Genomic DNA, 26683 nt, shown 5'->3' with positions numbered 1-26683 from the left:
TCCCATAAAACTTTGATATGAATGGTACTGTGGAACCTTAAAGTTCACTGCTAGTTCTTTTCATTTTAGAAAAAGAAGTTTGAAAACAAAAAGCTCAGTCACAGGTGGGGGAAAATTTATGATTGGTTGATGGTTTCACTAGTATCAAGACTATTCTGAACTATGAAGGCAGGGAAAATATATATGGAAAAATAAATACATTTCACACTTTTAAGAGCACTCAACACTCCAAGAAAAGTCTGTTAAAATAGAGCCCAATGGTAATATGTGGGAATTGTAGTGTATTGATATTTTATCATATTTTTCATGTTGATTTTTCACTGGTGGTTTACCCATATTATGGATTGCACAATGAATTGTGTGTGTTTTAGCATTATAGGAAATGTCAGTAAACTTAACAGATAGAAAAGTACCAGTACTCTTTCTGTTTTTCAACTGATTTCTTTTAACATTGAAAAACAAATGAGTTAACTTGTATAATCTACTGTAATATAATGGGGAAAAAAGTTTTTATTAAGTGTTGTGGGAAAAGTCGGGGTGTGCTTATTTTTTCCGCAGAACTGAATTTTAATTTTGTTCACATAAGTTTATTTATATAAAAGCACTATAAGTTATATGTACATACATACACGTATGATTGATGTGTGTATGTATGTACATATATCTTATAGTGCTTATATATATATATATATATATATATATATATATATATATATATATATATATATATATATATATATATTACTGATAAAAATATATTACTGTCTAAATACATTTTTATTTTATTTTATTTTAATTGAGTGGTTGCAAGGGTATAGCTATGTCGTTGCTAAGGGGTTTTGAGTGTTTTTAGCATGTTGCTGGCACACCTCTCCTCAGTAATTTACATGATTTGAGGTTTCATTAATGTCTGTAGCAGAAGCTGATTGCCCAAACACTCTTTCCGCCTTCTATCAATCTCATCTGCACATCATTCTATTAACTTCATCTATATCTCTTTTTTTTTTCAGGCATGAAACGAATCCATGCACTTACCATTCAAGCCAACTATGAGCTGAGGATTGACCTGGAGGACTTCGAGAACAGTACCTCCTTTGCAAAGTATGGTTCTTTTGGAGTGGGTTTGTTCTCTGTTGACCCCGATGAGGATGGCTACCCACTGAGCATCGCAGACTACTCTGGCACAGCAGGTATGCTATACACATTATTCTGCCTTTTACTGAGAGTTCCTGCAGTGTGGAGCCAAAAACGATTGCATTTATTGCAAAGGTAGAGGTCTCGCAGGAAGTCATAGGTCATAGTGTCCTGCTTTTAAAGCTCTGTATTCTTAAGACATCCTGCACAACAGGAATTCAATCGTGAACCTGCATTGATGTCTGGAGCCAAAGTTCATGTCAGGTTTAATGGGGAGCCTCAAGACTTTTGACAGATTATTCTGGCCAAGAACGTCCACTTTAGACCATTTCCACTTTAGACATTTATTGTGTCCAGTTTCATTACAAAAAGGTTTTTTTTTTTTTTTTTATCTAGAAATAGACCAGTTTGCTAAAGATTTATGATGAAAATTAATGTCAAGTAAAAGTAATATGTTATTTCACAAGCAAAAATAATTGATTAAAAGGCCATTAAGAGCATGCATGTTATTTGAGTCAGAAAATTTTGAGTCAGAGTTTGTGAGAAATTGATGCGTGTCCGAATCTGCGTCATGTTCAGCAGCGGCAGCTCTGAAAGCTAAAAGAAAAAAGAGGAAATCAATAACTTTTGTAGCTTCAAATCAAAGAATAAAAGAAAAAAGAGGAAATCAATAACTTTTGTAGCTTTAAGGATTCATCTATATTTAATTTAGAATTTAGTGTTTGAAAACTTTATTCAATTTCTGAATATTTATACTTGCTGAAGGGCACAGGTAAATATGACATTTATTACAATGGGTTTATGCACTTTTAGAAAAAAAGTACAAAAGCTGTCACTGGGGCGGTACCTTTTCAAAAGGTACACTTTTAGGTACCAAAATGTACACTTTAGGTACTTATATGTATCTTTAAGGTTCCAATATGAACTCATTAGGTACAAAGGTGTGCCTTTTAAAAACTGTGACAGCTTTTGTACCTTTTATTCTGAGAGTGTGTGGAGATTGTTTTAAGTTCACTTAAATTAGTTGTTATTTTTTAAAGTCTAATAAATATTCAAATTGATAGCTCTCAGTTATACTGTAATGGTGAATGATTATAGTCAATGGTTAAATATTATGGGGAAAAAAACTCATCAGACATCAGTAGAATTGGTACTGATGCAACTTTTCCTCCAGTTCTTTTATTAATTATAATTACTAAATTAATCGTAATATAGTTATTTTTTATTTTATTCTTTGTTATTAAAACATATGAACAAAGATGCAAATAAACATAGTCTTTAGTGTATTCATTACAAATAAAGTTGTTCAGTCTAGAGCAGCTAGTGATTCCCTTTTTTCTTTAATTGTTGGATTAACATTGAGACAGACAGCCTATGTAGTAAGACCTACTATAATGCACGGATCTAATGTTATGTTACACATCCGATTTTTCCCCCAATTAATTAGCCTGTGCACATTCTGACTAATTTTGCCAGCATGGGGTCACATGTATAAGTATATATGTGTGTGTTTGTGTGTTAGCAAAGTTTTTGTGTTCAAAACAAGCCCAAGTTAAGCACAGAGTGGAAATCCAAACTTAGTGGCCTGAATTGCACCCAGCAAAACAAAAAAGATCAGCCCAGAATAGAAACTATGATGAGAATCACAAGACTAATTTAACGTTTCCTGCCCTGTTGTCAGTGGCGTTCAGATATATTCCTGGGGCACGCAAAGCAACAGGGGCCGCAGGTTATCGCTTGCACCGAGGCGAAGTGATGAGCAATTCTCCCTGCTTCACCTGCACTGTCGCCGGGGCCTCTTTTTAACATTAATTGGGTCCTGCTCTCTATTATTTTAAGGTGTTTCTCCCCGAGCACTGCCCTCCTCGTTGGGGCCGTACGCGGGCATGACCTTCGCCGTGTGCCAGAAAGGGCAGGGATAATGAAGCCGTAGAATACATCTATGGCATTCCAATAAAGCAGACACTCGGCTTAATGTGGGAGACATAAACAAACACTCCTATTAACATAAATCAAAAGGAGAATACTGCATTCACGCTTCTAATTAGCGAGGCTATCTTTTAAACATCCCCCGCTGGAGGAGTCATGCTACATTGATTCCCAATCTTATCAATTACATCTTGTTTGGACTCTTACACCGCTGTCTGGATTAAAAGGAAGGCGGGGTCGTATTAATGTGTACAGGAATGGTAGGTTGGACTGACCATAAGCATTAAAATCACATTTAGATTTTTCGTCTGAGCTGTGCTTGCTCAAGTATGAAACTTAGTCTTGAATGAAATGCTGAGAGAGATGAACAGAGATTGAATGTTTTAGCACAATGAAATTAAAGAGTTGGCAGTAATGTGGAACAAAACAGCAGCTGAGAAACAAAAGAAATAAAGATCAAAAGACACTTCGCTGGCCAAACTGTGGCTCCTAGAGGGCAACATTGTGAGATGTCCTTGACACCTTTAATAACGGTTTGTCAGACAAATAGCACGTCTCTCCTCAGACAATTGAAGACAATCTCATTCATCCGGGCCATTAAAGCATCCAAGTGACTTCTTCAGCAGACGTCTCAACTGTGCAGAGCAGCTGTCAGAAAGTGTTTTAGCGATTGTGTGTTGATGCTGAAGTACCGATTTGATATGACATTATTTCAGTAAGACAGTGCATCCCTGTGGAGATTTTGATGAGCCATACCCCAGAATCTTCTATTTTTCATGCATAACTGTGATGTTTTTTGCAACTGAGATAAAAAGAAGATCTTTTGGTGTAAATGTGTGCCTCACACACCCCTTTCTTGCATGCTAGAATTTTCATATCATAACTTTCAGTGCACAAGCATGCCGTCTTTAATGCTGATCTGTTTAATGAAAGGCCTTTACGATAGCGTAGAGAAAGAGCGCTCAGCCACAGCAGGGTTCTCTGGGAAGATATAATTACCTGAGATGAGTTTTTATACCCATGATGCCCTGATCTCTGTAAACACTTTGAGTGCTAATACAGTATCAACTTCAAAGCGAACTAATGACAGTTTTGCAAGCACACAGAAATGTTTTCACTACCATTAGTGAGGCCAAAGTAAGAAGCGAAATTGCATGTGAGCGTTTGATTATTTTGTAACAATGCTTGTCCAAGTAGAGGAGTGTATAATTTCTCTCTGATGTTGCAGTGTTTTTCGGCATTAATGTGATTATGCATTCATGCGCATAGCTAATGACTCGTATCGCCCTCCTGTGGTGGTCTGTCTCAAGACATTTCATAAAAGTCTGAGATGCACCTTCATGCTGACACAAGCTACACACCCCCTCAGGTGCACAAATTGTGAGGTCTGTTTTGCACAGAATCTGCAATTTACTGCAATGATTAATCATCTCATTCTAGCAAGTGAATTGTTTTGTTTTTTTCAGTGTTGTTTGATTGGGTGTTCTTTGAAATGTAACACAATATTACAACATATTACTATTGCAGACACAGGTTGTTAAGATTTGTTCATATATATATATATAGAGAGAGAGAGAGAGAGAGAGAGAGAGAGAGAGAGAGAGAGTAAAAGATATCCTTCAAGCAGCTTTTCCTGCTGAAATAATGTTTTTAAACCAGCCTGAGCTGGCTAGCTATAGTTTCCAGAGCTCATTAGGCTGGTCTGTTTTGGTTTTCGAGTAGTTTGGCCATTTTTCAGTTGGCTGACCAGCTAAGCCAACTGGTTTAAGCTGACAACATTGTACCAGCGTGAGGTTAATTTTTTTTTATGTTTTTTTTTTTGTAACATGATAGCTAGTTTAGAACATGTTACTACTCCAATATGTTCTACAAGCTCTAACCAGCTTGACCAACATGGTTCAGTTAACCATCTACACCAACTTTGACGAGATAATGACTATAAGTGAATTTTGATTTCATTAGATGACAGAATTAAAAAAAAAATTAAACCAGTCTAAGAAGGTAAGCTAGTCTCCAAAGTGCATTAGACTGGTCTGTTTTGATGTTTCTTCGAGTGGTTTGGGGCATTTTTCAACCGACTTAAACCAGTTTAACCTCGTTTAAACTGAGCACAGTTTACCGGCTTAAGGAGTTCTGTTTGGCTTTTGGACCATGATAGTTAGTTTGGAACTTGTTACTGTTCCAAGGTGTTCTACCAGCTCTAATGAGCTTGACCAACATGCTCCAGTTAATTATCTAAACCAGCTTTGACCTGCTGACTATAAATAGCTAAAAGCCATTTTTTTAACCCAAAAATGAAAATTCTGTCATTATTTACTCACCCTCATGTTGTTCCAAACCTGTATGACTTACTTTCTTCTGTGGAACTTAAAAGTCTTTTGAAGAAAATCTTTTGAAGAATTGGTTACCAATATTCTTCAAAATAACTTTGTGTGTGTGTGTGTGTGTGTGTGTGTGTGTGTGTGTGTGTGTGTGTGTGAGTGAGAGAAATACCAGGTAAAGCCAGCTCATAGAGAGAGAGAGAGAGAGAGAGAGAGAGAGCAAGTAGTACATCTTAAACCAGCTTGGGACAACCAAAGACCATAAATGACCATCTTAGACATGTTAAATACCAGGTAAAGCCAGCTCATGTGTCATTTTTCTGCAGGCAACATCTCCACATCTTTTCATTAGCTCTCCTTTCACAGTCCAGGTCCTGTCATTTTACACCACCATCATTCTGCTGATTCGTTATCTACTAGACCGCAATGATGAATCTATGAGGCAACCGAAACGAGTTTATGATGTGTAACACACTTTACAATATGACATAACGGCATCAATTGGATCTCCTTTGTCCCAATAAAATGGCTATCACGATACATGTTGCTGTAGAGTAGAATTAGAGTGAGAGGAAGAGGACAGGAGAAGGGTTTTACTGCAAGGCTGGCAATAAAAGGCTGATCTTGTCAGCAAGGCCAGGCCCAGTGGAGCCGGGCGGTATGGAGGCAGGAAACTGGGATTAGATTAGCCTAGCTGCACACTGAAACATTATGTCCCTGAAACATACATCACAGAGCTTAATAAGGGCACATAAGCTGCAGCGCATTAACACGCTCCTCTCTTTAGTTTCTGTCTCTCTCTCCTCATCACAATCTCAGTATGCAGCTATAAACATACTAAGGTGATTGTGAAATGTTTTGCTACTCAATATATGAGCCCATAAGCAGTGTTTTAGCATCACTATTCTAAACAATTGGATTTTATGAATTGAAGGTTGTAAAAAGCAAATATAAATGCATGAATGATATATAATATATATATATATATATATATATATATATATATATATTATTTTTTTTTTTTTTTTTTTTTTTCTTTCATTTTTTTTTCATTTATTTATTTATGCATTTAGCAGACGCTTTTATTCAAAGTGACTTACAATGGATTCAGGCTATACATTTTTTATTTTTTTTTACCAGTATGTGTGTTCCCTGGGAATTGAACCCACAACCTTTTGCGCTAACAGTAACATTGTGAAATATTATTACAATTTGAAACAACTATTTGTTTTCTATTTGAACATATTTTAAAATGTGATTTATTCTTGTGATTCAAAGCATTCTAATATTATTTGGTGCTCAAAATTTCTTATTATTATCAGTGTTGGAACAGTTGTGCTGCTTAATATTTTTGAGGACTCTTGTATAAAGATAAAAGATAAGAAGTACAGCATTGAACAGTGTTAATAACACTATAAAAATAAATAAATAACTTTGTCTATAGTTTCAAGCACAAGATTGTTTAAACCAATAAAGTTCAAAAGAAACTAGTTTGCTTTCATTCACTCGTTCATTTGATTATGAATTGTATTGCTTTGTTTTTCTTTTTTAGCCCTATTGCAAAATACAAAAATATTTTGCAATCAATTTAGGAGGGAAAATGATACATATATATAAAAAATTACTTTTTTACCCAATATTTGTGTATTTTTATACAAATCATGCTTTTTTTTTGAGGTTCCATTTGAGTTAGGATGATGCTTGCGATGTAGACTGTAGACAGCAAAGTAGCTCACTATGTTTTGAAACAAAATTTCTATTCTTTGTTGAAACTGTGTACTGTTTTACTGCAGTAATCTAAGCTTTCCATGACACGGATAAACAAAGACGTTGCGGTTGAGTGACTCACTTGTTCTTTTGTTTCTGTCTCTTTTTCTCGCCGTCCCTGTCTCTCACATGCTCACTCTTCCACCCTTGCTTTGTCTTTCTCAATCTTTCTTTCCATCATGCATTGATCCGACGCTGCAGGCGACTCGCTGCTTAAACACAATGGGATGAAATTCACCACTAAGGACAAGGACAACGATCACTCTGAGAATAACTGCGCGTCCTTCTACCACGGCGCCTGGTGGTACCGCAACTGCCACACCTCCAACCTCAACGGACAATACCTGCGTGGCCAACACACCTCGTATGCCGACGGCATTGAGTGGTCGTCCTGGACGGGTTGGCAGTATTCACTGAAGTTCACCGAGATGAAGATTAGGCCAACCAAGGAGGAGAATAAATGAGTGAGGACTAGAAAACTAGACTAGAAGAGCTCAAAGATGGCTGTAGGTGTTAGAGACACTCAATGCGGAAACGCAAGAACTTTCCGGCGACAACCTCTTTCTCATGTTTCTGTTTCTATTCATCTTTCAATTCCTGTTTTCCTGCCATCTTGTAGTGTTTGTGCTAATGGGCCGATGTTTTTCTCTTGATCTATTGTTCACATCTCTGAATATTATTATGAAACATTGCAGGTATTGTCAAAAATGTACTGATGAAAAAAATCGATAGTTGTTGTCTAAAAAAAGAAAAATGAAAAACAAACAAACAAATTACTTCTGTAGCTGTGAAATTTAGCAAGAACGTGTAGCTTTTCATAAAAATAAAGACTTTTAACTCTTCAGACATCCAACGGAGAGGCAGCTTGTCCTATGTTTTTTTCGTTCAGTGCTTAATCAGTTACTCATAGTTAAACATGACAAGGTTGCTGTTGGTGTGTCCAGGCCCTGCTGTAATATCTGGGAGGTAGCTAGATTTTCCCACATGTTGAGTAAATATGTTATTGACCACCAGAGATGCTCAAAGAGAATATGTGTCACAGTGGTGGCTTTCAGAGTGATGGGCCGGCAGTACAAACGCATTTTTCACTCTGACAGGTCAGTCGGTGGAAGGTTTATCAATGGAGAAGCTAAACGTCTCTCAGAAAACACAATAACCCTTTGGTGTTACTCCCGGATTGTAGAGTGTTAGATTTTATCTTATGCACAGTAGGTTTAGATTCACCTGAAATCACAATGAAATGGATTGACGGAGCTTTAAGGCTTAATCTCGGAGAAAATCTGAGAACTGAACTTGAGTTGAACTGCTTGTTGTTGTTGTTGTTGTTGTGAACAGACTGACCCTTCTGTTCTAATTGTCACATCATCCTGCCAATCATTTCAGTAGCTTATTTAGTAGCTCTTTATTTTGCCACCAGTATATGATCATGTATTAATTTAATGCCATTTGTTTCCTTTAAACTGTGAAGTTCTCAAAATCTTTTGCTTAAAGTAATAGTTTACCCTAAAATGCAAGGTGTCAAGATTTAAATTGCATTTAGGTAATATTTTATAAAAGTGTAACAAGTGTTTTGCCAATCCTTGAATTGGAGGCTCTTAAAAGTGTGAAATCAATGTCAAAAACTGTGTGTGTGTATATATATATACTGTCTCTGTGTGTGTGTGTGTGTGTGTGTGTGTGTGTGTGTGTGTGTGTGTGTGTGTGTGTGTGTGTGTTTCTATACTGGTGGGGACTTAAACCTGAATACATATCAACTCATGGGGACTTGTCACCATGGGTACAAAAGCTTATAAATCATACAGAATGAGTTTTATTTTCTTTTATTTTCTTTTATTCTCTTTTGTTTTTGAGATTGTAAAAATGCTGAAAGTTTTCTGTGAGGGGTAGGTTTAGGTGAAGGGTGATAGAAATTACAGTTTGTTCATTTTAAAAATCATTACGCCTATAGGGAGTCTCTACAAGGATAGTTTATCCAGACGAGGATGTGTGTGTGTGTGTGTGTGTGTGTGTGTGTGTGTGTGTGTGTGTGTGTGTGTGTGTGTGAGATTCTTCAGTGACTCTTTTTGTACGTTATTGTTAGACCAGTAGGTAGTGATAAAATACTTTTTATCTTTATGAGTGAATCATTGAATCATTTACTCACCTGATTTGTTCATAAATATGCTGATGAATTCAGCAACGAAAAATGACTCTTTATGAGCAAATTTCTGAATCATTTACTTATGGGTTTAAAATAATGAATCATTCAGAAAGAAACACCACCTAATGTTTGTTGCCCAGAAAAGTGTAACGGTTCTGTTCTGACTTTGAATCTATTTTCATTGATGATGCAAAACTAAAGTCTCTGGCAATGCAGTCTTGAGTAAAACTGAGTAAAAAGTTACTCAGTATGATTGTACTGACGAGACTGAACTGTTTTATAAAATCATGAGGGTGTGTATAACTGATGTTACTGATTTTGGGGTAAACTATTCTTAATGCTTCTCTATCTGTTTGTATTTGTTTGCTTTTTTCATATGCAGACTTGACTCACTAATTTCTTTCTTTCATTTAATTTATGGCACTGACAATGAACATGTTACCTTTCCACACAATCAACTTGCAATGTCCTTTTACCCACTTACATGTGTTTTATGTGTCTTTCTGTTAGTTTTGATAACAGTTTTGAACTTGTCAACCTGCTGTTTTATATGTACACGATTGCCATTTATCCTGCAATATCCATGTTAACTGACCCAGTGTTTAGAATGTGAAAATCATCTTCATAACTTCATTTGTAGCTTTATATTTAATGTGTGCATTGATTATCCTGTCTGCACTTTAAACAGCAACATCAAAATAGCCATTTCGGTTTCAAAATGTCTTACAATCAGTTTTGTATCTATACTGGAAGGAATTTAAAAAAAAAAAGTTTTATTAATCAAAGGATAACTAATCCCTCAGAGAATTTTAAAAATGCAAAGCATTTCAATATCAACCTGCTTTATTATTCATCAATGTTTCAGTGGCTAATTTACAGAGTATATTTCAGTGCCAGCCCCTACTGAAAACCAATTCACCACCATCAGAGGAGCTCAAAACTACAACAGAGCAAACAGCTGTCACAGCCCAACCAAACTGATGCGTTTTGATCAAGTTTGTGACACATTCTCGCTCAATAAAGAAAACCACAGGTGTTTCTGTGATGTGAAACTGTTTAAGATGAACACCTCAATGCAGATTGAGTTTCACAGTCAATTCTCTCTGGAAACTGTAGGAGGGTTTTTTAGTGATCCAGTGACGCCAATAAAATACACCTCACCTCATCCGAACCATGTTTTTCTTGCTCTCCACAGGTATTTTAAAAGAAATGTTGTTCTTTTCAGGTATGAAACTGATAAATATTAGATGTGGACTGAGATGGGTTTGTTGCGCCAAAGGAGAGAACGTGCGACAGGTACTGCTTTTTTGAAATGACAGATTCTCAGTTCATGGCCCCATGCAGTCGCTTTCTGTGAACTTCTTGGAACTCAGGAACCCCTGCCGATGGCCTCTCAAACTACACCTGTCTGCTGACGGCGCTTGCCAGTCATCCATGTAAATAATTTAACCGTGAAATTGAGCATGTCTTGCAGTAAAACAACTCCCCGGGATGACAAGAGGACGTTTTCTTTTCTCTTCACATCCTGCCCTCCCTAACATCCCCAAACCTACAAACACATCCTTCTGGCCAGCTATGAAAGTGAACGCAGATTTATGTACACTGTTAACATTTGGTATGCTCCGCTACATTTTGGAAATTACGATGGACTCATGTTCCATTTTTAGGTCTTGTATTAGCAGTATTTTTCGTTGATCATTAAAATGTGTTTAATGTTCAGAGTGACATTTAATAAACATCCACAGTTTCTAACATACTCTCTTATAGTGTGACTGGGGCATTTTCTCTGACAGAAGTAGACTAATTCCACCTTAGCAGTTTGGGAGTGAATGTCAGCGGAGGTTAGCTCATTAGCTGGTAATTGACTAGGTAGGCCAAGAATAGATCCATAGGTAAAGCTTTTTTATGTAAATATTGCAACTGTCACGTTTGCTTTGCTTTTAAATATTTGGAAATGTGACAGTCTCAGGCCTAGATGGAATAATGAGGCTCTCAAGTGATGGATGTTTCAAGAATGTTGTGAAAATATATGACATTAAATGGAGGAATGGAGACATTTTGCCTTTTTCTGTGATTCTCCTAGAGTATGGAAAGGAAAATGGTTAATATCCAGCAAAAATGCAACATTCATTTTCATAAAAGATGACAGCAGCCTGCTTTTTTAACTTTTTTATTTCCTAACATAACTTCATAAATCCTGAAATATTATAAGACTGGAAGTGAAACAACTCGGACAGCTTTTTAGGAGTTTGCATTGTTTAAGGCACATTTCATGAATTTTGTGTTCCATTACTTTAGAGCATTAGTGTTTGTATTAGATGTGCTTGATGTGTGGCTATTATGTAACATAAAATTAACCTAGCATGAAAAGTAACCACCAGATAGTGTAAAAAAGAACAGAAATAACATACATACATACATAAATAAATAAATAAAAATAACCTGTCTATTTTTGGGAATTTGTATTTACATATATTGGACTTTTGATTGTATTCAACAATTAAAATAATAATAATAATAAAAAAAAAAAGTAATTTTGCCCGTATTCATTGAGTTGATATTCCAAGTCATTGTTGATTATTCAGTTATTTAAAATTATATTTATTAAAATTGTGACACCTAGGAAATAACACCACTGTTACTGTGTATTATTTAGTTCACCCTCCTAACACTATTAACGGAAAGTCCCTTAGTAATAGAACAATAACTTTTGAAAAGGTTACTAGCTCTGCAAAAGGGACATTTCACACCAAATTCTATTAAAACGGAAAAACATCTGCCAATACATCTTGTAAAATAATAACGGTAAAAACTCCATTGCAACAGCACAAAAAAAATCCAATATGCAAAGGTTTGTTTTACTCTTTCAGTTCATTTTTCATCTGATCAAAGATGCATTTATCTGAACAAAAATACAGTTAAAATTGAAAAATACTATAATATTTTAAAATAAGTTTTATATCATAATATATTTCAAAAATGTAATTAATTCCTGTGATGCAAAACTGAATTTTCTGCATCATTAGTCTAATCTTTAGTGTCATATGGTCCTTCATAAATCATTCTAATATGCTGATTTGCTGCTCAGTTATTATTGGTGTTCAATTATTAAAAATAGTTCTTATTATTATCAAATTTGAAAACATTTAAATGGTAATAATATTTCACAGTATTACTGTTTTTCATATATTTTTATAAAATAAATTTAGCCTTGAAGCACTTCCCTCTTTCAGTATGGTACTCACATTCACATTCACTTTTTTTTTTTCTTTTTTTTTTTTTGTAAGAATCATTCATGTATTATCTCTTTTGGTGAAAGAGAATGACTCTGCAGGTTCTTCCAAGAACACAGTTGCATTATCTGTGTTTCAGGAAGTGTTAGAATGATGTGCATCTACTCAGCAGAACTCAGGACCAAAACCAAGGGAGGGATGCATCAGAAGCGAGAGGCATGCTGATGGAACGCTTCAGATATTCAACACTCAGCAAGTCATAAACACATCTGGCTCCTTATCTCCATCCCCCAATATCCTTACACCCATACTTGTCTTCCACCCAGACAGATTTACAGAAGATGCTTCCCGATACTTCGCCTCTCTGTTTTCATCACACTAGATGCCATTTGGGGCCTCCCGACCAGCCCGATCAATAAGGCCCATCGCATTTTAAGCTTTTGCATCATGAGGTTTCTGTATTATTGAATTGCATCTTCTCACAGTGATTCATGAGGGTACAAACATCTTCTTTTTTCACAGAACCTCTCGGGCCCCTCACCAGCCACCTGCTGCAGTCATTTTGATGCACTGGTCCCTCATGTGATTGCTGTTTAATGAAAAACAGGCCAGCATAGCCCTGCTCTCCTATTACAGAGTAATTGATTTGAGGTGAAGAATGTCCCTTGTAGAGGTGAATAGTTTTACCCAAGTCATTAATCCCTTTAACCAGATAGTGAAACCCCCCTGACTGCCCTCTTTAGCAAAAATTATCTCCCTTGCTCTCTTTCCCTCACTCTCTTACCATCTAATCAGCTGTCCTTCTGATCTGACTCAGTTTAAGATTTATATGTATCATCTCATAATGTTTCACAGACTATCATTCACTATTTATCAGAAATTATCTGCTGATTTTGAAATGAATATTTGGCAACGCAGTGACATTTACAGGTTTAAGTGAAAAAGAAAAAGAAAAAAAAACTTCTGGAGCCCCCTGTACAGTAATGAAATGTGACCGTAAGCTCAATGACTAGTCTTACTGTGAAGTTTTTGTGACTTAGCTTGCTATTTAAATGGGAGATTCCTGTCTGGGTAGTGAGCAAATGCAAGGGTCTTCTGAGGGTTTTTCCATTTTCTCTTGAAATGAAATGAGGTTCATATGATTAACAAGATCAATAGAATATTCTCTAGGTAAGTGGATGGTGTTTAAAGGGATAGTTCACCCAAAAATGAAAATTCTGTCAATAATTACTCACCCTCATGTTTCCACAAACACTCAAAACCTCAGTTCATCTTCCGAACACAAATTAAGATATTTTTGATGGAATCTGAGAGCTCTCTGACCCTCCCATTGACAGCAAGGGTACTACCACGATCAAGGTCCAGAAACATAGCAAAGACATTGGTAAAGTATTCCATGTGACATCAGTGGGTCAACCGTAATTTTACGAAGCAACGAGAATACTTTTTGCGCAAAAGAAAAAAACAAAAAAATTCTTAACCAATTCGTCTCCTCTGCGTCACCCTAGCGCCATTTTGGAGAGTATCCACTGAATGCAAACAGCATATGCTGTTCTGTCAGCTGTGTCATATGGATACGTTTTCTACATTGTTTGCACTTTGATCTAAACAAAAAACAACGTATCCGTGTGGTGCAGCTGAAACAGAATAGTATGAGCTGTTTGCATTCAGTGGATACTCTCCAAAACGGCACTATAGGGTGATGCAGAGGAGACGAATTGTTGAATAAAGTCATTATTTTTGTTTTCTTTGCATACAAAAAGTATTCTTGTAGCTTCATAATATTACGGTTGAACCCTTGATGTCAAATGGATTACTTTACTGATCTCCTTGCTATGTTTCTGGACCTTGATCGTGGTAGTACCCTTGCTGTCTATGGGAGGGTCAGAGAGCTCTCAGATTCCATCAAAAATATCTTAATTTGTGTTCCGAAGATAAACGCAGCTCTTACGAGTTTGGAACGACATGAGGGTGAGTAATTAATGACAGAATTTTCATTTTTGGGTGAACTAACACTTTATTAAGTGAAACATTAAGTCATTAGGACAATTATGTAGTCAAATATTCCAAATGTGAATGTCAAAGATTCAAAACATGATGAAAAATGAAGTGTCTCACTGCATGGTTTCTGTGTTATTCACCACCAGAAGAACCACATTTTGGTCAAAATCTCAATAAGAATTGCTTAATTTTACAAACTGAAATGAACATTTTATTTAATAGGGCAGTATAAAAATAATGATAATACACGGATCAATATATTTGTAAAAAATTTACTGTTATTCAATAAATATCTGTTGTTAAAAAATCTACTTTTATTCAAGACACATAGGTCCATAGAGACAACAAAATACAGATATATATACATACACATAAACATACATATTTATTATAAGCAAATATCAATATTATTAATAATAATACTTTATTATTACCTATCATTTATATAGCTACAGTAGGCTACACGAAATAAGGCCAAGGTCAAACATGATAATCAAAACAGGATGAAGAGTATTTAAATATCTAAGGAACTGTCACTTTGAAGTAATAGCATAATACATGTTTCTCTCTCTCTCTTTACGGTTCCGTAGTTTATGACGTGTCAGATGCACCACTTTAATGATTAACAGAGACGGGTGAGCAAAAAAAATACAAACAGTCGCGTAACGTGTCCACCACATTGGAACCGCAGGTAGTTTTTCAAACTGGGACTTTCCGTGTTGCGGATATGACGGCCAAATTCTGAGAAAGCGAGAGAGAGAGAGAGAGAGAGAGAGAGAGAGAGAGAGAGAGAGAGAGAGAGAGAGAGAGAGAGAGAGAGAGGCTGAAAGACTGCGAGGCTGTAGCTCAACACCTAGTGAGCTTTCTACCTAGACAACACTTTTGGGCATCGTTGGGGCTCCTAAATGGCACCGTTGAAGTTACAGGAAATCAGATTCATTGATCGGTTTTTGTGTCATTTCGAATCCGACAGGTTTTTGTTCAGCTGAAAAACAGTTCAGTTTAATAAAAAAAAACCTGGAGGTAACTTCTTTTGTAGGCAGGGTCAAGATAGTGAGCCGCTTACCTAGACAGCACTTCTGCTTTTTCTTTTAGTACGCGTACTAGGTCTGAAGACACAGCCGCAACGCGTTTCTATCGCGTTCACTTATCATTTAACAAACACTTTACAGCTTTTGTCTGTCTCTTATTATTTTGTAAACTTTTTCCAACTATTATGATCAAAATCCGTGATAAGTGGGCGTGAAAACAGCGCAAAACATTTCCGGGGAACCCCGTGGTGTTTTTCTACCGTGGGTATATTTTACGCAAAAAGTAATAAGCATATCAATATGTTCGTCATAAAGTGCTGTTGGTACAGACAGCTCATCTAAAACTTCAATGGCTGCTGGATCAGCTGTTTCAGACCCGTCCTTAAACGGGGTTTCGTCCACACCGGGTGAGAACGAGTACCCGTCGGGTTTCCCTCAGAGCATCTGCGATGAGGTCCCGAAGGAGAAGTACTTGTGCAGCAACTGTAATAATGTCTTGAATAAAGCGCGTCAAACAGTGTGCGGTCACCGCTACTGCCTCGCGTGCGTCAACTGGCTGGTCAGGTAAGAGAAGCGTTCAAGTAGAACAGCCGCAGTTATGGTTGGCATGGTTTTATTTTCGGTTTTGGCAGTAATTGTATGCTAATATAATTTTTGTGGCTTATAATCACTGTGCAATGAATAGATAATTAAATACTAAATATAGAAATACCACATGAAAAATAAAAAAGATAGAGAGATGCTATATATATATATGCTATATATATATATATATATATATATATATATATATATATATATAATATATATATATATATATATATAGGCTATATATAAACGTTTGCTAGTTTATAATAAAGTGAGAAAATATTATTAATGAATGCTTTTATTTCACTATTTCATACAGAAACAACAAGGACCTTGTGTGCACAAAATGTAAAGAAGAGGATCCCAGTGAATAAAATTACATTACTGAACCTACACCAAACAAAGAAAACAAAATCCATCCTTCCTTTCTTCTTTCTGTCTGTTTGTTGATAAAATATGTGATGCCGAAAGAGGCGTCTTCACATTCACATTTCTTATAAGGGCCCGTCAAAGGTCTGTTTTAGACAGTGGAAGCGTTATGACTCATGTTTGGAAAGTTATCACTATTTCCCCTCTTGTTTAAACCCCAGTTCTTCAATGACGCGGCTATTAATAAGGAAATTTTGGATCTGAAAGTTCACTGTGCCAACCAAGGCTGCCCCTGGAGAAGCACCCTGAAGAACTTTGAGGTACTTTTCTATAGAAATTCAGTTATTTACTATACTAAAATTAATCATAATAATCTAATTATTAATCAACTATAAAGTAACTTAAATGAACTTAACATTAATTAACCAAACAAAATATAAACACATTAATCAACAAGTCAAATTTTAATCTAAACTTTGTTGTATTTATTTATAGCATGGGAAATGCTTTTTTTTGAGCTTCACAGGTTATGGATGTGAGCCATTTCCCGAGCCATCAGATAAAGTCTTAACGGTTTCTGCTGTAGTTTAGATTAGAACATTGAGCTAATATATGTAAGACCAGAGATCAGGGCTGTTCACGGGCTGCTACACATTCATTTAAAACCTATAAAGCTATTGAGAACACTGTAATGCTCTCAAATTTCTTTTACACTTTGATTTTGACTGAGTCAAAATCAATGTGGATTATGGGGCTTGTATCGATCACATTAGCAACCGTGGCTTTTCTGTTGTCACATTGTTAAATCACAGGAACTCATTAAAAAATAGCTGCATTTCATGGCAGGCAGTCATACTTGGTTACAACCACAAGATGCTATTTTACGGGAATCCTAGCATGGTAGCTTTGTGGTCATTTCATAACATGAACCAGCCATTAAGGCATTAATCATGGAGCTGTTGTGCAGATGCTGTCCAGTGTAGTGAATCAATCCTGATAGAGTCTGATAGAGCAGTAACAAACTCATACTTTAGGATTTGAAAAGCCTCTTGTACAACTTTTAGAGGTCAGTGTTTTGTCAAGTAAAATTTTCTATGACTTTGACCCTCATGGCTGCCTAATGGAAGTCTTTTGTGTTTTTACCTTCTTTCTTTACTCAAGAGATTCTGAGAATATCGTATTATTCACAAGCTTCCCTGTTAGAATAGAAACATGTAGGTTGGGCTTTAGATTTTATGTTTTTCAATGGAAACTATATTATCAAAAGCATAATAAGTTTTAGAGGTTAAGTGTATAGAAATGAAGTATAGCATTATGTAATTTGTAGTAATCATACTTGCTTACTGGAGAAGTTCACACGAAAATAACAAATCTGTCATTACTTACTCACCCTTATGTTGTTTCAGATCTGTGTGCTGGTTTTTTTTTTTTTTTTTTTTTTTTTTGCACTAGAAAACAGATGTTTTGAAGAATCTTCACACAGCTTTTTTTTCATGCAATGACAGATTATAGTTACCACCAAGCTCTAAACACCATTACTAAAGTATAAAAATAACTTAATAAGTTTAACAATAACCTAATAAGAAAAACAATAAATCTATGTAAGGAACAGACAAAAATATTACCTAAAGTTGAACAGGCATGGTGTTTTTCTTTTTTCTTTTTCTTTTTTTTTTTGAATAGGCATTTTTGGATAGTCATTATGAATTGTCCCTGTATGCAAAACAACTGCATGAAGATTCTTGGATGACAAAAATCTTTTTGTTTTCCACAGAAAAAAAATGCATACAGATTTAGATTAATTGCTCAATTGCTCATTCAACAGGACCACCAGAGTCAGTGTGAATATGCCCTGATCCCTTGCAACATTGGCTGTGGCATAATGGTGCAGAGGAAGTCATTGGCTACACATCTGGACAGTGGTTGTCCCAACAACAAGACCTCATGTCCCTCTTGTGCAGGTGTCCTGACCCCAAGAGAACTCCAGGTAAGGTTAGAAAATGACACTTTAGAGACTGTATACGCTACAAAAAAATGATTTTCCTAATCAGTATTTTTGTATTTTAAAATAAACCTATATACAAAAATAAACCTAATTCAAGATATTTTCAAGAAAAGAAGACATACACATATTTTGCTTCTCAGGGAAAGTATGTTTGGATATTTTACTGGAAAACAATTATATAGAATATTTCTAAAAAACCAATGTACAAATAGCAAAATATTTGTGCAAAATGAAATGATATATACTTGTATGATACATGGGTGATATTGTGCGAATAGGCCCATAGTGCAAGATATTCAGTCACTTTCATTGTTGCTATAGAGTAGTTCTGGGTCAGCGTGCCCTTGCTTGAAGCCCCATGGCTCGGTTTTAAGCCACAGATGGAGTCTCAAGTGTTTACTGCTGTCCCATATTACTTTCTTTTCCGGTTCACCCATCGGGACCTACACTCCGGGACATGGATTAGAGGAATAAAAGGAAGGGGGAAAAAAGCAGAAATCCAGTGAATTTAAACTTCAAACTTCAAACACAACACATTAGTTGAGATATCTTCAAATGCAATGTGTTTCTCGCCTCAAATTAAGATGAAAAAGTCTGAATGAGATGTTTTGAAAAGTTTGCAGCACAAATTTATTGAAGCAAAACTTTCATCACTGTGGTTAGTGAAAGTGACATTTCTTTTTGTTTTTTTTTTTACAGAAGCATGTATGTCCCAATTCAGGCGACAAGAAGACGACAAAGACTGATAAACGGCAAAAGGTAGAAGAGCTGATGTTGGTGTATTACCTTGAAAGTGGATGTACAAACAAGAACAATTCTAAAGTGTGTTTCTGCGTTTCCTTTATAGAATAATCACCCAAGCAGCTCAAAAAAGAAAGAGCCATGCATTTTCTCAGAAGTTGGTTGTTCTTTCAAGGTTGGTCTTTTAACAACAGTGCCTGTTTGTATGCTAATCATGATTTATTATATAGTTTTATAAAAAAAAAAAAAAAAAAACTTTTTTTTTTTTTATAAATGTTCATTTGGGTTGTATGCCACACACACACATTCTTTGAAACAATATTTATTTAATGTGCAAAGTACTTACAAATACATTTAAATTGAGCTTAAACTGTTTCTGTAATGTTCTAATAGTAGCTAGAGAAAACTAATATTTTGCAGAAAAAAGATATGTTCTAAATTTAAAGGGAATATTATTTTCGCAAATTCATAGAATTAAAAAAGTTCGAAAACCCCTGTATTATACTTTATTATAATAATCATACTTTTTTTTTTATTAAGTTAGATTTTTGCTTAAAAATAAACAAAATTTGTCAGTGGTGTAACCAAATAAATAAATAAATTCTCTAAAAAACAAGTAAATCTTTTATAACTGAATGATACAGTTTTGCTGCAACATTTTATTTCAGGGCAATACAGACAGATTAAAAGAACATGAATCCTGCAGCCATGTTGGCCATCTACAGCTTCTCTTGGATGTGACCAGGGCTCTTCAGCGTATCCTGAATTCCCCACCTGAGCAAGGCCACCATGAAAGCCCTGATCTTCTTCAGCCTGGACAGTGTGGTGCTTCCCTCACTTCTCAGAGTGAGGGTGAGATTGAGACCGACAGAGGAGACCCAGATGTGAGTGATAAGGCCCTCAGTCTCCACGACGATCAGGCTGAACTTGCTGTAGGCCAGCAACTGGACATCCTACAGCAGAGGGTGCAGGTTATGGAGAACATCATCTCAGCTTTGAACCGAGAGGTGGAAAAGACACAGATCAGTGTGGTCGCGCTGGAGAGGGACAATTACAACAGTCAGCAGCTCATTCAGCACTTGGAAACCAAGGTAAAACGTCTGTTTCATGACACTAATGGTATAGGAATTTCAACTTTAAATGGAATGAAATGGTTTTGTAAACAGTGGTCAGTTATAAAATGCCATTATTATGAGTTTTTTTTTTTTAGAGGCTAGCAGATTTTCAATATCTAGGGAACTTTTAGAGACTGAAAGGATGGTAAAATTACATAGCTGATGCTCACATGCAAATTATCTGTTAATTCTGTCAATCATGTCCACCAGTTTGAACATTAGAATTGTAGTGCAGTTACACACCTTGTCAGGATGGTTTAGAAATATATATATATTCTGATTCCTTCTAGAATTTATTTTGAAATAATTTGGTGATGGTCTTAAACTAATAGATTTGTGAGAATGTTTTGTTCATACATACATAAAAATTTATAATGGAATTGGCTTTTAATGAAATGTTTGGAATGTGAATTGAATTGGAAAAACAGGAAGAAATATTTACAGAATTGCAGTCAAACACAAGTTTGACAACAAAATGTAAATAATTACATTTAAAAAATAATGTATACAATAATGTATTTCTAAGTTTAACATTATCTAAATAATTCACAATATTTAATACAGCACCACAAAATATCCATAAATCCATCACATTGTCTCCAATATTCAAAATGTGAATGAATTGATAATGAAATATAGTATAAGGTTAAATTATTAAATAAAATGAATATAAATCAAATGCAAATTGTGGCCTTACAAACATCAATTAAACATAATTAATTTCATCTAATGTTTCTTGAAATACCTTGCATGTTGTATGATAACAAGGTTATGGTTAATTCCTACTGAAGATGACTAGTATTATTAAAAACTACACTTAACAGTAGGTATATGAATTTAATTTATTTTTAATTATATCTAAACTGAAATCAAATTGAAATTGTGCATCCTGCTGCCTCCTTTCAAATGTCAGGAATTAAATGCCGTTCTGAACAGTGCACAACCCTGATATCACATTATTTCCATCCTAGATTATCAAAAACAAAGCACTTGCTTTCCACTGTGTGTAAATAGTAAGAACAGATTTCATTACTTTGATGTGTCCTGCAGTTAACTAGGCATCGATCTCACGCTGTGAATCTGCAATATGGTTGGAGCTAATGAATGTGTTTGTGTTACAAAAGAGCTGAAATGCTATATAGAAATCTCTGCAGAACACTTGTTACCTGAGATGTGTTTTTATTTGTAGCCGTTGGGTTGCATAATTCATGCTTTAAATAAGGACTCACATAAAACTAACAAAGGTATTCTATTGGGGAGGTCTGAAATGCTAATTTATTTGTCCCTGTGCTCATTTTAACACTGGGAGGTGATAACAAATAATTACGGCTGTGTTCTGATGCTCGACCTGGAGGGGTTATTTAACATGTGGGAGCTGAGATGACACTCCTGAAATGCTGAAAATGAAGAGATAAGTAGAAGTAAGGATGAGAAGGGAATGAGTGGTAGAAAATAGATTTGTGTGAGAGTTCTTCAAGTGCTGTTGAAAAAAAAGGGGATAAAAAGGATGTGTCTGATAGGATGCCACCATCTTGTTGTTTTTCTGTATTTCGAAGTGTCTCACACAAGGCTGCTGACCTTAACCAACTCTGAAAGTCCATTATGATACATTAATATTGTGCTTTTGCAGTGAGCAAATCTGTACCTTTGTGTGATTCATCCATTATAATGTTTTTCCATCACATTCTAGGTAGCAGAACAGCAGCAGAGACTGGTCAGGAAAGACATTCACATCACTTCATTGGAGCAGTGTATCAGCGCCCTGCAGGACGTCTCATATGATGGCACCTTTCTCTGGCGGTTGTGTGATGTCAGCCAGAGCCTGAGAGAGGCTGCCAATGGCCAAAAGATCAGTCAGTACTCGCCAGGTACCAAAGCAGATATCTCTCCTGTACTGCTCTGAAAGGGAGAGTTATCTAAAAAAGGGAGAATATCTAAAAAAAACATTCTGTCATCATTTACCCTCATGCCATTCTAGACCTGTATGACTGACTTTCTTCTTTAACTCTCTTAACTAGAATTTCTTCTTTCTTCAACTTGAATCTGGAAAGAAGAAAGTCAGTCATATAGGTCTAGAATGCCATGAAGGTAAATGATGGCAGAGTATTATATATATATATATATATATAATGTTTGTAACATACCAAGATAGAAAGTTTCTTTTATGTTTCTGATATTTATAGTTTTGGTGTGCTATAAAAATACGATAGATAAGATGGATAGATTCTAGACTGATAACATTGTATATATATATATATATATATATATATATATATATATATATATATATATATATATATATATATATATATATATATACATATATATATACATAGACACTAGGGGTTGCACAGACTAGTTGACTTTAATGCTCTGCCATGACTCTTTAAGCCTGATGCTGACTAGTTGCTGGTCCTATATAAGGTTCGACAGGAAAAGAAAACTTTAAAGTCTACATTTAAGCTCAGTTTCAAAAATTTTCCGTTTAAAATGACAAATAAATGCATTCTCTGAAAGCGCTCCACAAGGTGATTATACCACCTGGATGCTCAAAATTGAATGAGAGAATGCATGTTTTAAACTGCTTATTGTACAGGTAAGCGAATGGCTGTTCTAATCTATTGAGCTGCTTCATTGTAACACACACACACAGGCTACAGACAGTCATTATAGGAGCAGCAGCCGTGTGGGCAGTACTGTGTCATATGCCATAGCTGTGAACAAGGTGTTCGAGTCTCAGCTCAAGGGTTCAGGCTTAATTGTTCATTAATGATGTCATCACTTGTTGACATTGACATGACTTTCATCACATAAATGTGGACTTTAAAAAATCTGAAGTCGTTCAACCCCTGAAACAAACATACTTGTGTATGTGTGTGTGTGTGTGTGTGTGTGTGTGTGTGTGTGTGTGTACATTAATCATCCAGGTTTCGTTATTTATAAAAAATTACCTATCTATCTATCTATCTATCTATCTATCTATCTATCTATCTATCTATCTATCTATCTGTCTGTCTATCTGTCTATCTGTCTATCTGTCTGTCTGTCTGTCTGTCTGCCTATATCAAGACAGAAGGTTTCTTTCAAATATATATAATCTATCTGTCTTATTAAAATATTCCAACACTAAAAGACAATGCTGATTTTATATTGATTCAATAGACACTCTAATGGATTCAGTGAGTTCATTAAACAAGTGAGTGAGTGTTCTTAAGTGATTCATTAAAAGAACTGGCTCATAGGACTGGTGTCTGTGTGTGTTTTTGGTTCAGTAAAAAGAACCGGTTTAAATGAATCATTTGTTTAGGGCTATACTAGTTGTGTTACATGTAATGAAGGTAGATGGTGACTAAGGGCTGTACATATGATCTGTGTATTATATTCTAAATCATATGATAGTTTGTGTGGGAAACAGGTCTACATCTGCCTTGTGATTCAGAAAAATCTCGGTCCCCTGAGCCTTATTTTTTTAAGCTTGTTCCATTTGCAGTTTCAGTTGACGTAATCAATATATTATTGACAATCACTTCTCACTTTTGTGCTGAAGCAAAAACAATTTTGCCAGCACTGAATACTTTAATGCATTGGACTGGACTCATCAGGAGAGCTGTGCTGAATGAATGTTAGTTGTTGTCGTATATTGAAGTAGAATCGATGCTCATTCATAAGACCGGTTCTAAAAAATGAGTTGGTACCAGCGAAAGGGAAAATGAAAAAAGCAAATGTGCAGCTGTTACAAAGACTGAAATGGAATTGTTTGCCCGGTAGTCATGTGTCTGCGTGAACACAACCATAATAGACAGCAAGACCGAGAAAGAGAAAGACTGAAAGAGAACAGTTGAAGGTAATTTCATTGACTTGTTTTCTTTCACATCATTTTTGAAACAGGGTATCAGAATAACTGTTCTTCCAATACAGCAGTCAGCAAAAGGAAGCCTTGCATTTGATTTTCGAGATGAAAGAAGCTCTCTGGTTATCTGCTGCTTTTTTTAAGAGTTTTAACTAAAGCCCATCAAGCTTCACATAAAAATGACAATGCATTTTGTTTTTCAGCTTTCTACACCGCCAGGTATGGATTTAAAGTGTGCATGCGGCTCTACTTGAATGGAGATGGGGCTGGAAAGGGAACGCACATCTCTCTTTTCTTTGTTATAATGAAAGGAGAATATGACCCCATTCTCTCATGGCCATTCAGATATAAGGTAAAACACTATAATCAAGCTGTCAATCAGTGAACCGATCAATCATTTTATGCACTTCTGTGTTGTCTACTAATGCTTACATGCTGAATTCATACATTAAAGGAGTCATTATAAGGAATCAAATTCTTTTGAAATAAAAAAAAAACTGATGTATTATGAAATTATATTTTAAATGTTGAACTCAAACGTAAATGATAAACTCAAAATGTCCTTCCCAGTCCAGCAAGACGATTTGTTCAGATTGTTTGAATTTGCATTCTGAGTTTACAAGAATGAATACAAATTCAACTGATGGCTGCATTACTTTCGAAGATTTTCTTCGAAAACCTATATTGTGTAATTAAGGCCACATTATTAACTAAAACTGAAATTCAGTTGAAAAAAGTTCAAATGAAATATATAAATATCTAAAATAAATATAAAAATAAATATAAATAGATGGAAAAACATAAACTTAAAAAAGAAATGAAAATTTTAAATGTTGCCTTAACAACTAACAGTAATAAAGTATTATAAAGTATTATAGTATATAAAGTATTAAATGATTAAAAGTAAATAAAAATTGATAAGCTAAATAGATCATTGAAAAATATATTAAAAAGACTTAAACCAAAATTTGAATAAAAAATAAAAAATAAAAAATACAAGTTAATTCATAATATTACTAAATACTATAATGGTATAGAAATAACAAAAATAAAATAAAAATAACAGCCACAGGCCAAAAAACAAATTGCTTAAAATGCTGTTCACATGTTGAATTGTCCTGCTTCTGTCTTGCAGTGATTATCATTGTAAAATGAGAATCATTATGTTCTAGTCAAGAATGCCTAACACTTGAAGTGAGCACTCAGTAGGGAACACTGAAGGGCATTACCATCTCCATGTTTAGTACAATAATAAATAAAAATTGTGAAAAAAGGGTCCAGGTTTATAGATTAAAGAAAAACAAATGTCTGGTTTATAGATGGTAATACGTTTTGAGCCAAATTAAAGAAAAAAGCTATAGTTTGACTGACTTTTCAATGCACAAAATAAATAAAAATACAGTTATCAGAAATAATGTTTGAGTGGCACATATTAGTGTAGATTGCTTACTGATTCTGCTATTGAAGGTTAAGCGCTTTAAACACATTATAAACTCTAAGTTTCGCATTGAAATAAGCATGTAGAATTATTAACAACAGTACAGCAAAAAGTAACACATTCAAAGTGTTAGAGAGAGTGTAAAATGGTCATGAAAAACTAAATTACAGCTGTTTATGGTGCAAGAAACGTACTAAGTGCACCTCAGGACAAAAATTAAATAATAAATGTATGATATGACCCCTTTAATAGTGGCTTCTGTGGTAATGAATGCAGCACTGGTTCCTCAATAATGTGTCATCAGCATTTTCCATGACCTTCTGCTGACATCTCCTGCACGTACCTGGCAGGTCACGTTCTTTCTCATAGATCAGAACCAGAGGGAGCACGTCATCGACGCTTTCCGTCCCGACCTCTCCTCTGCATCTTTCCACCGGCCCATCTCAGAGATGAATGTGGCCAGCGGGTGCCCCCTGTTCTTCCCTCTGTGGAAATTGAGGTCGCCTAAGCACGCCTACTGCAAGGATGACACCATCTATATCAAGTGTGTGGTGGACACCTCCTCCTGAACCATGAAGGATTCCTAAGGGAGCATAACTGGATAATTCAGGATCTGGACAAAATGAATATGGAGTGCAAAGAAACAAACCCAGAAATATTTATGAACTGAACAATTGAAGAGTTTTGTCTCGGTTGCATTTTGGTTCTTTGGGTACATGAATAAAGTAATATTTTTAGATTGACACCTGGCTCTTAATGTTTTAAACACTGATTTTTTTCTTGTGTTATTTTGGATATATATCTGTTTTATTTATTATGGAATGAACTCTTTTGGATTTTGACATCATTCTGACAGTTTTCATATTTTCTATGTAATAATAAATGTGTTTACTACCTTGTTTTGTGTTTCCTCATAGCATAGTTTATCTGCTTAATACATGTCTCAGCATTGCAGATAAATGATGATTTGTGATTTATCTCTTTAAAAAACAATCAATATTATTTGCATTTATGATTTTCA

At 35.3% G+C, this 26683-nt stretch overlaps 2 protein-coding genes across 2 annotated transcripts in view; both read left to right on the top strand.

Annotated features, from left to right (window-relative positions):
- LOC109050912 (fibrinogen C domain-containing protein 1-like) overlaps window positions 1-8004 on the top strand; it is a 94241-nt gene extending 86237 nt beyond the window's left edge. Inside the window, exons 7-8 of the mRNA XM_042761811.1 lie at window positions 1011-1190; window positions 7353-8004. Coding sequence (XP_042617745.1) covers window positions 1011-1190; window positions 7353-7615 — 443 coding nt within the window. The 3' untranslated portion in view covers window positions 7616-8004. The remainder of the gene's footprint in view (window positions 1-1010; window positions 1191-7352) is intronic.
- An 8588-nt stretch (window positions 8005-16592) lies between these two features.
- On the top strand, window positions 16593-26561 carry LOC109050654 (TNF receptor-associated factor 1-like). Its single transcript, XM_042761810.1, has 8 exons — window positions 16593-16833; window positions 18339-18500; window positions 19218-19277; window positions 19366-19434; window positions 19928-20350; window positions 22065-22242; window positions 24428-24576; window positions 26013-26561. The coding sequence occupies exons 1-8, from the start codon at window positions 16690-16692 to the stop codon at window positions 26229-26231; spliced, it is 1404 nt and encodes a 467-aa protein (XP_042617744.1). The 5' UTR covers window positions 16593-16689; the 3' UTR covers window positions 26232-26561.
- The last annotated feature ends 122 nt before the right edge of the window (window positions 26562-26683 follow it).

The sequence above is a fragment of the Cyprinus carpio genome, chromosome A8 (genome assembly GCF_018340385.1).
Source record: "Cyprinus carpio isolate SPL01 chromosome A8, ASM1834038v1, whole genome shotgun sequence".
In the NCBI taxonomy this organism is placed as follows: Eukaryota; Metazoa; Chordata; class Actinopteri; order Cypriniformes; family Cyprinidae; genus Cyprinus; species Cyprinus carpio.
The sequence above is the reverse complement of the archived record's forward strand: the minus strand, read 5'-3'. Positions and strand labels throughout refer to the sequence as shown.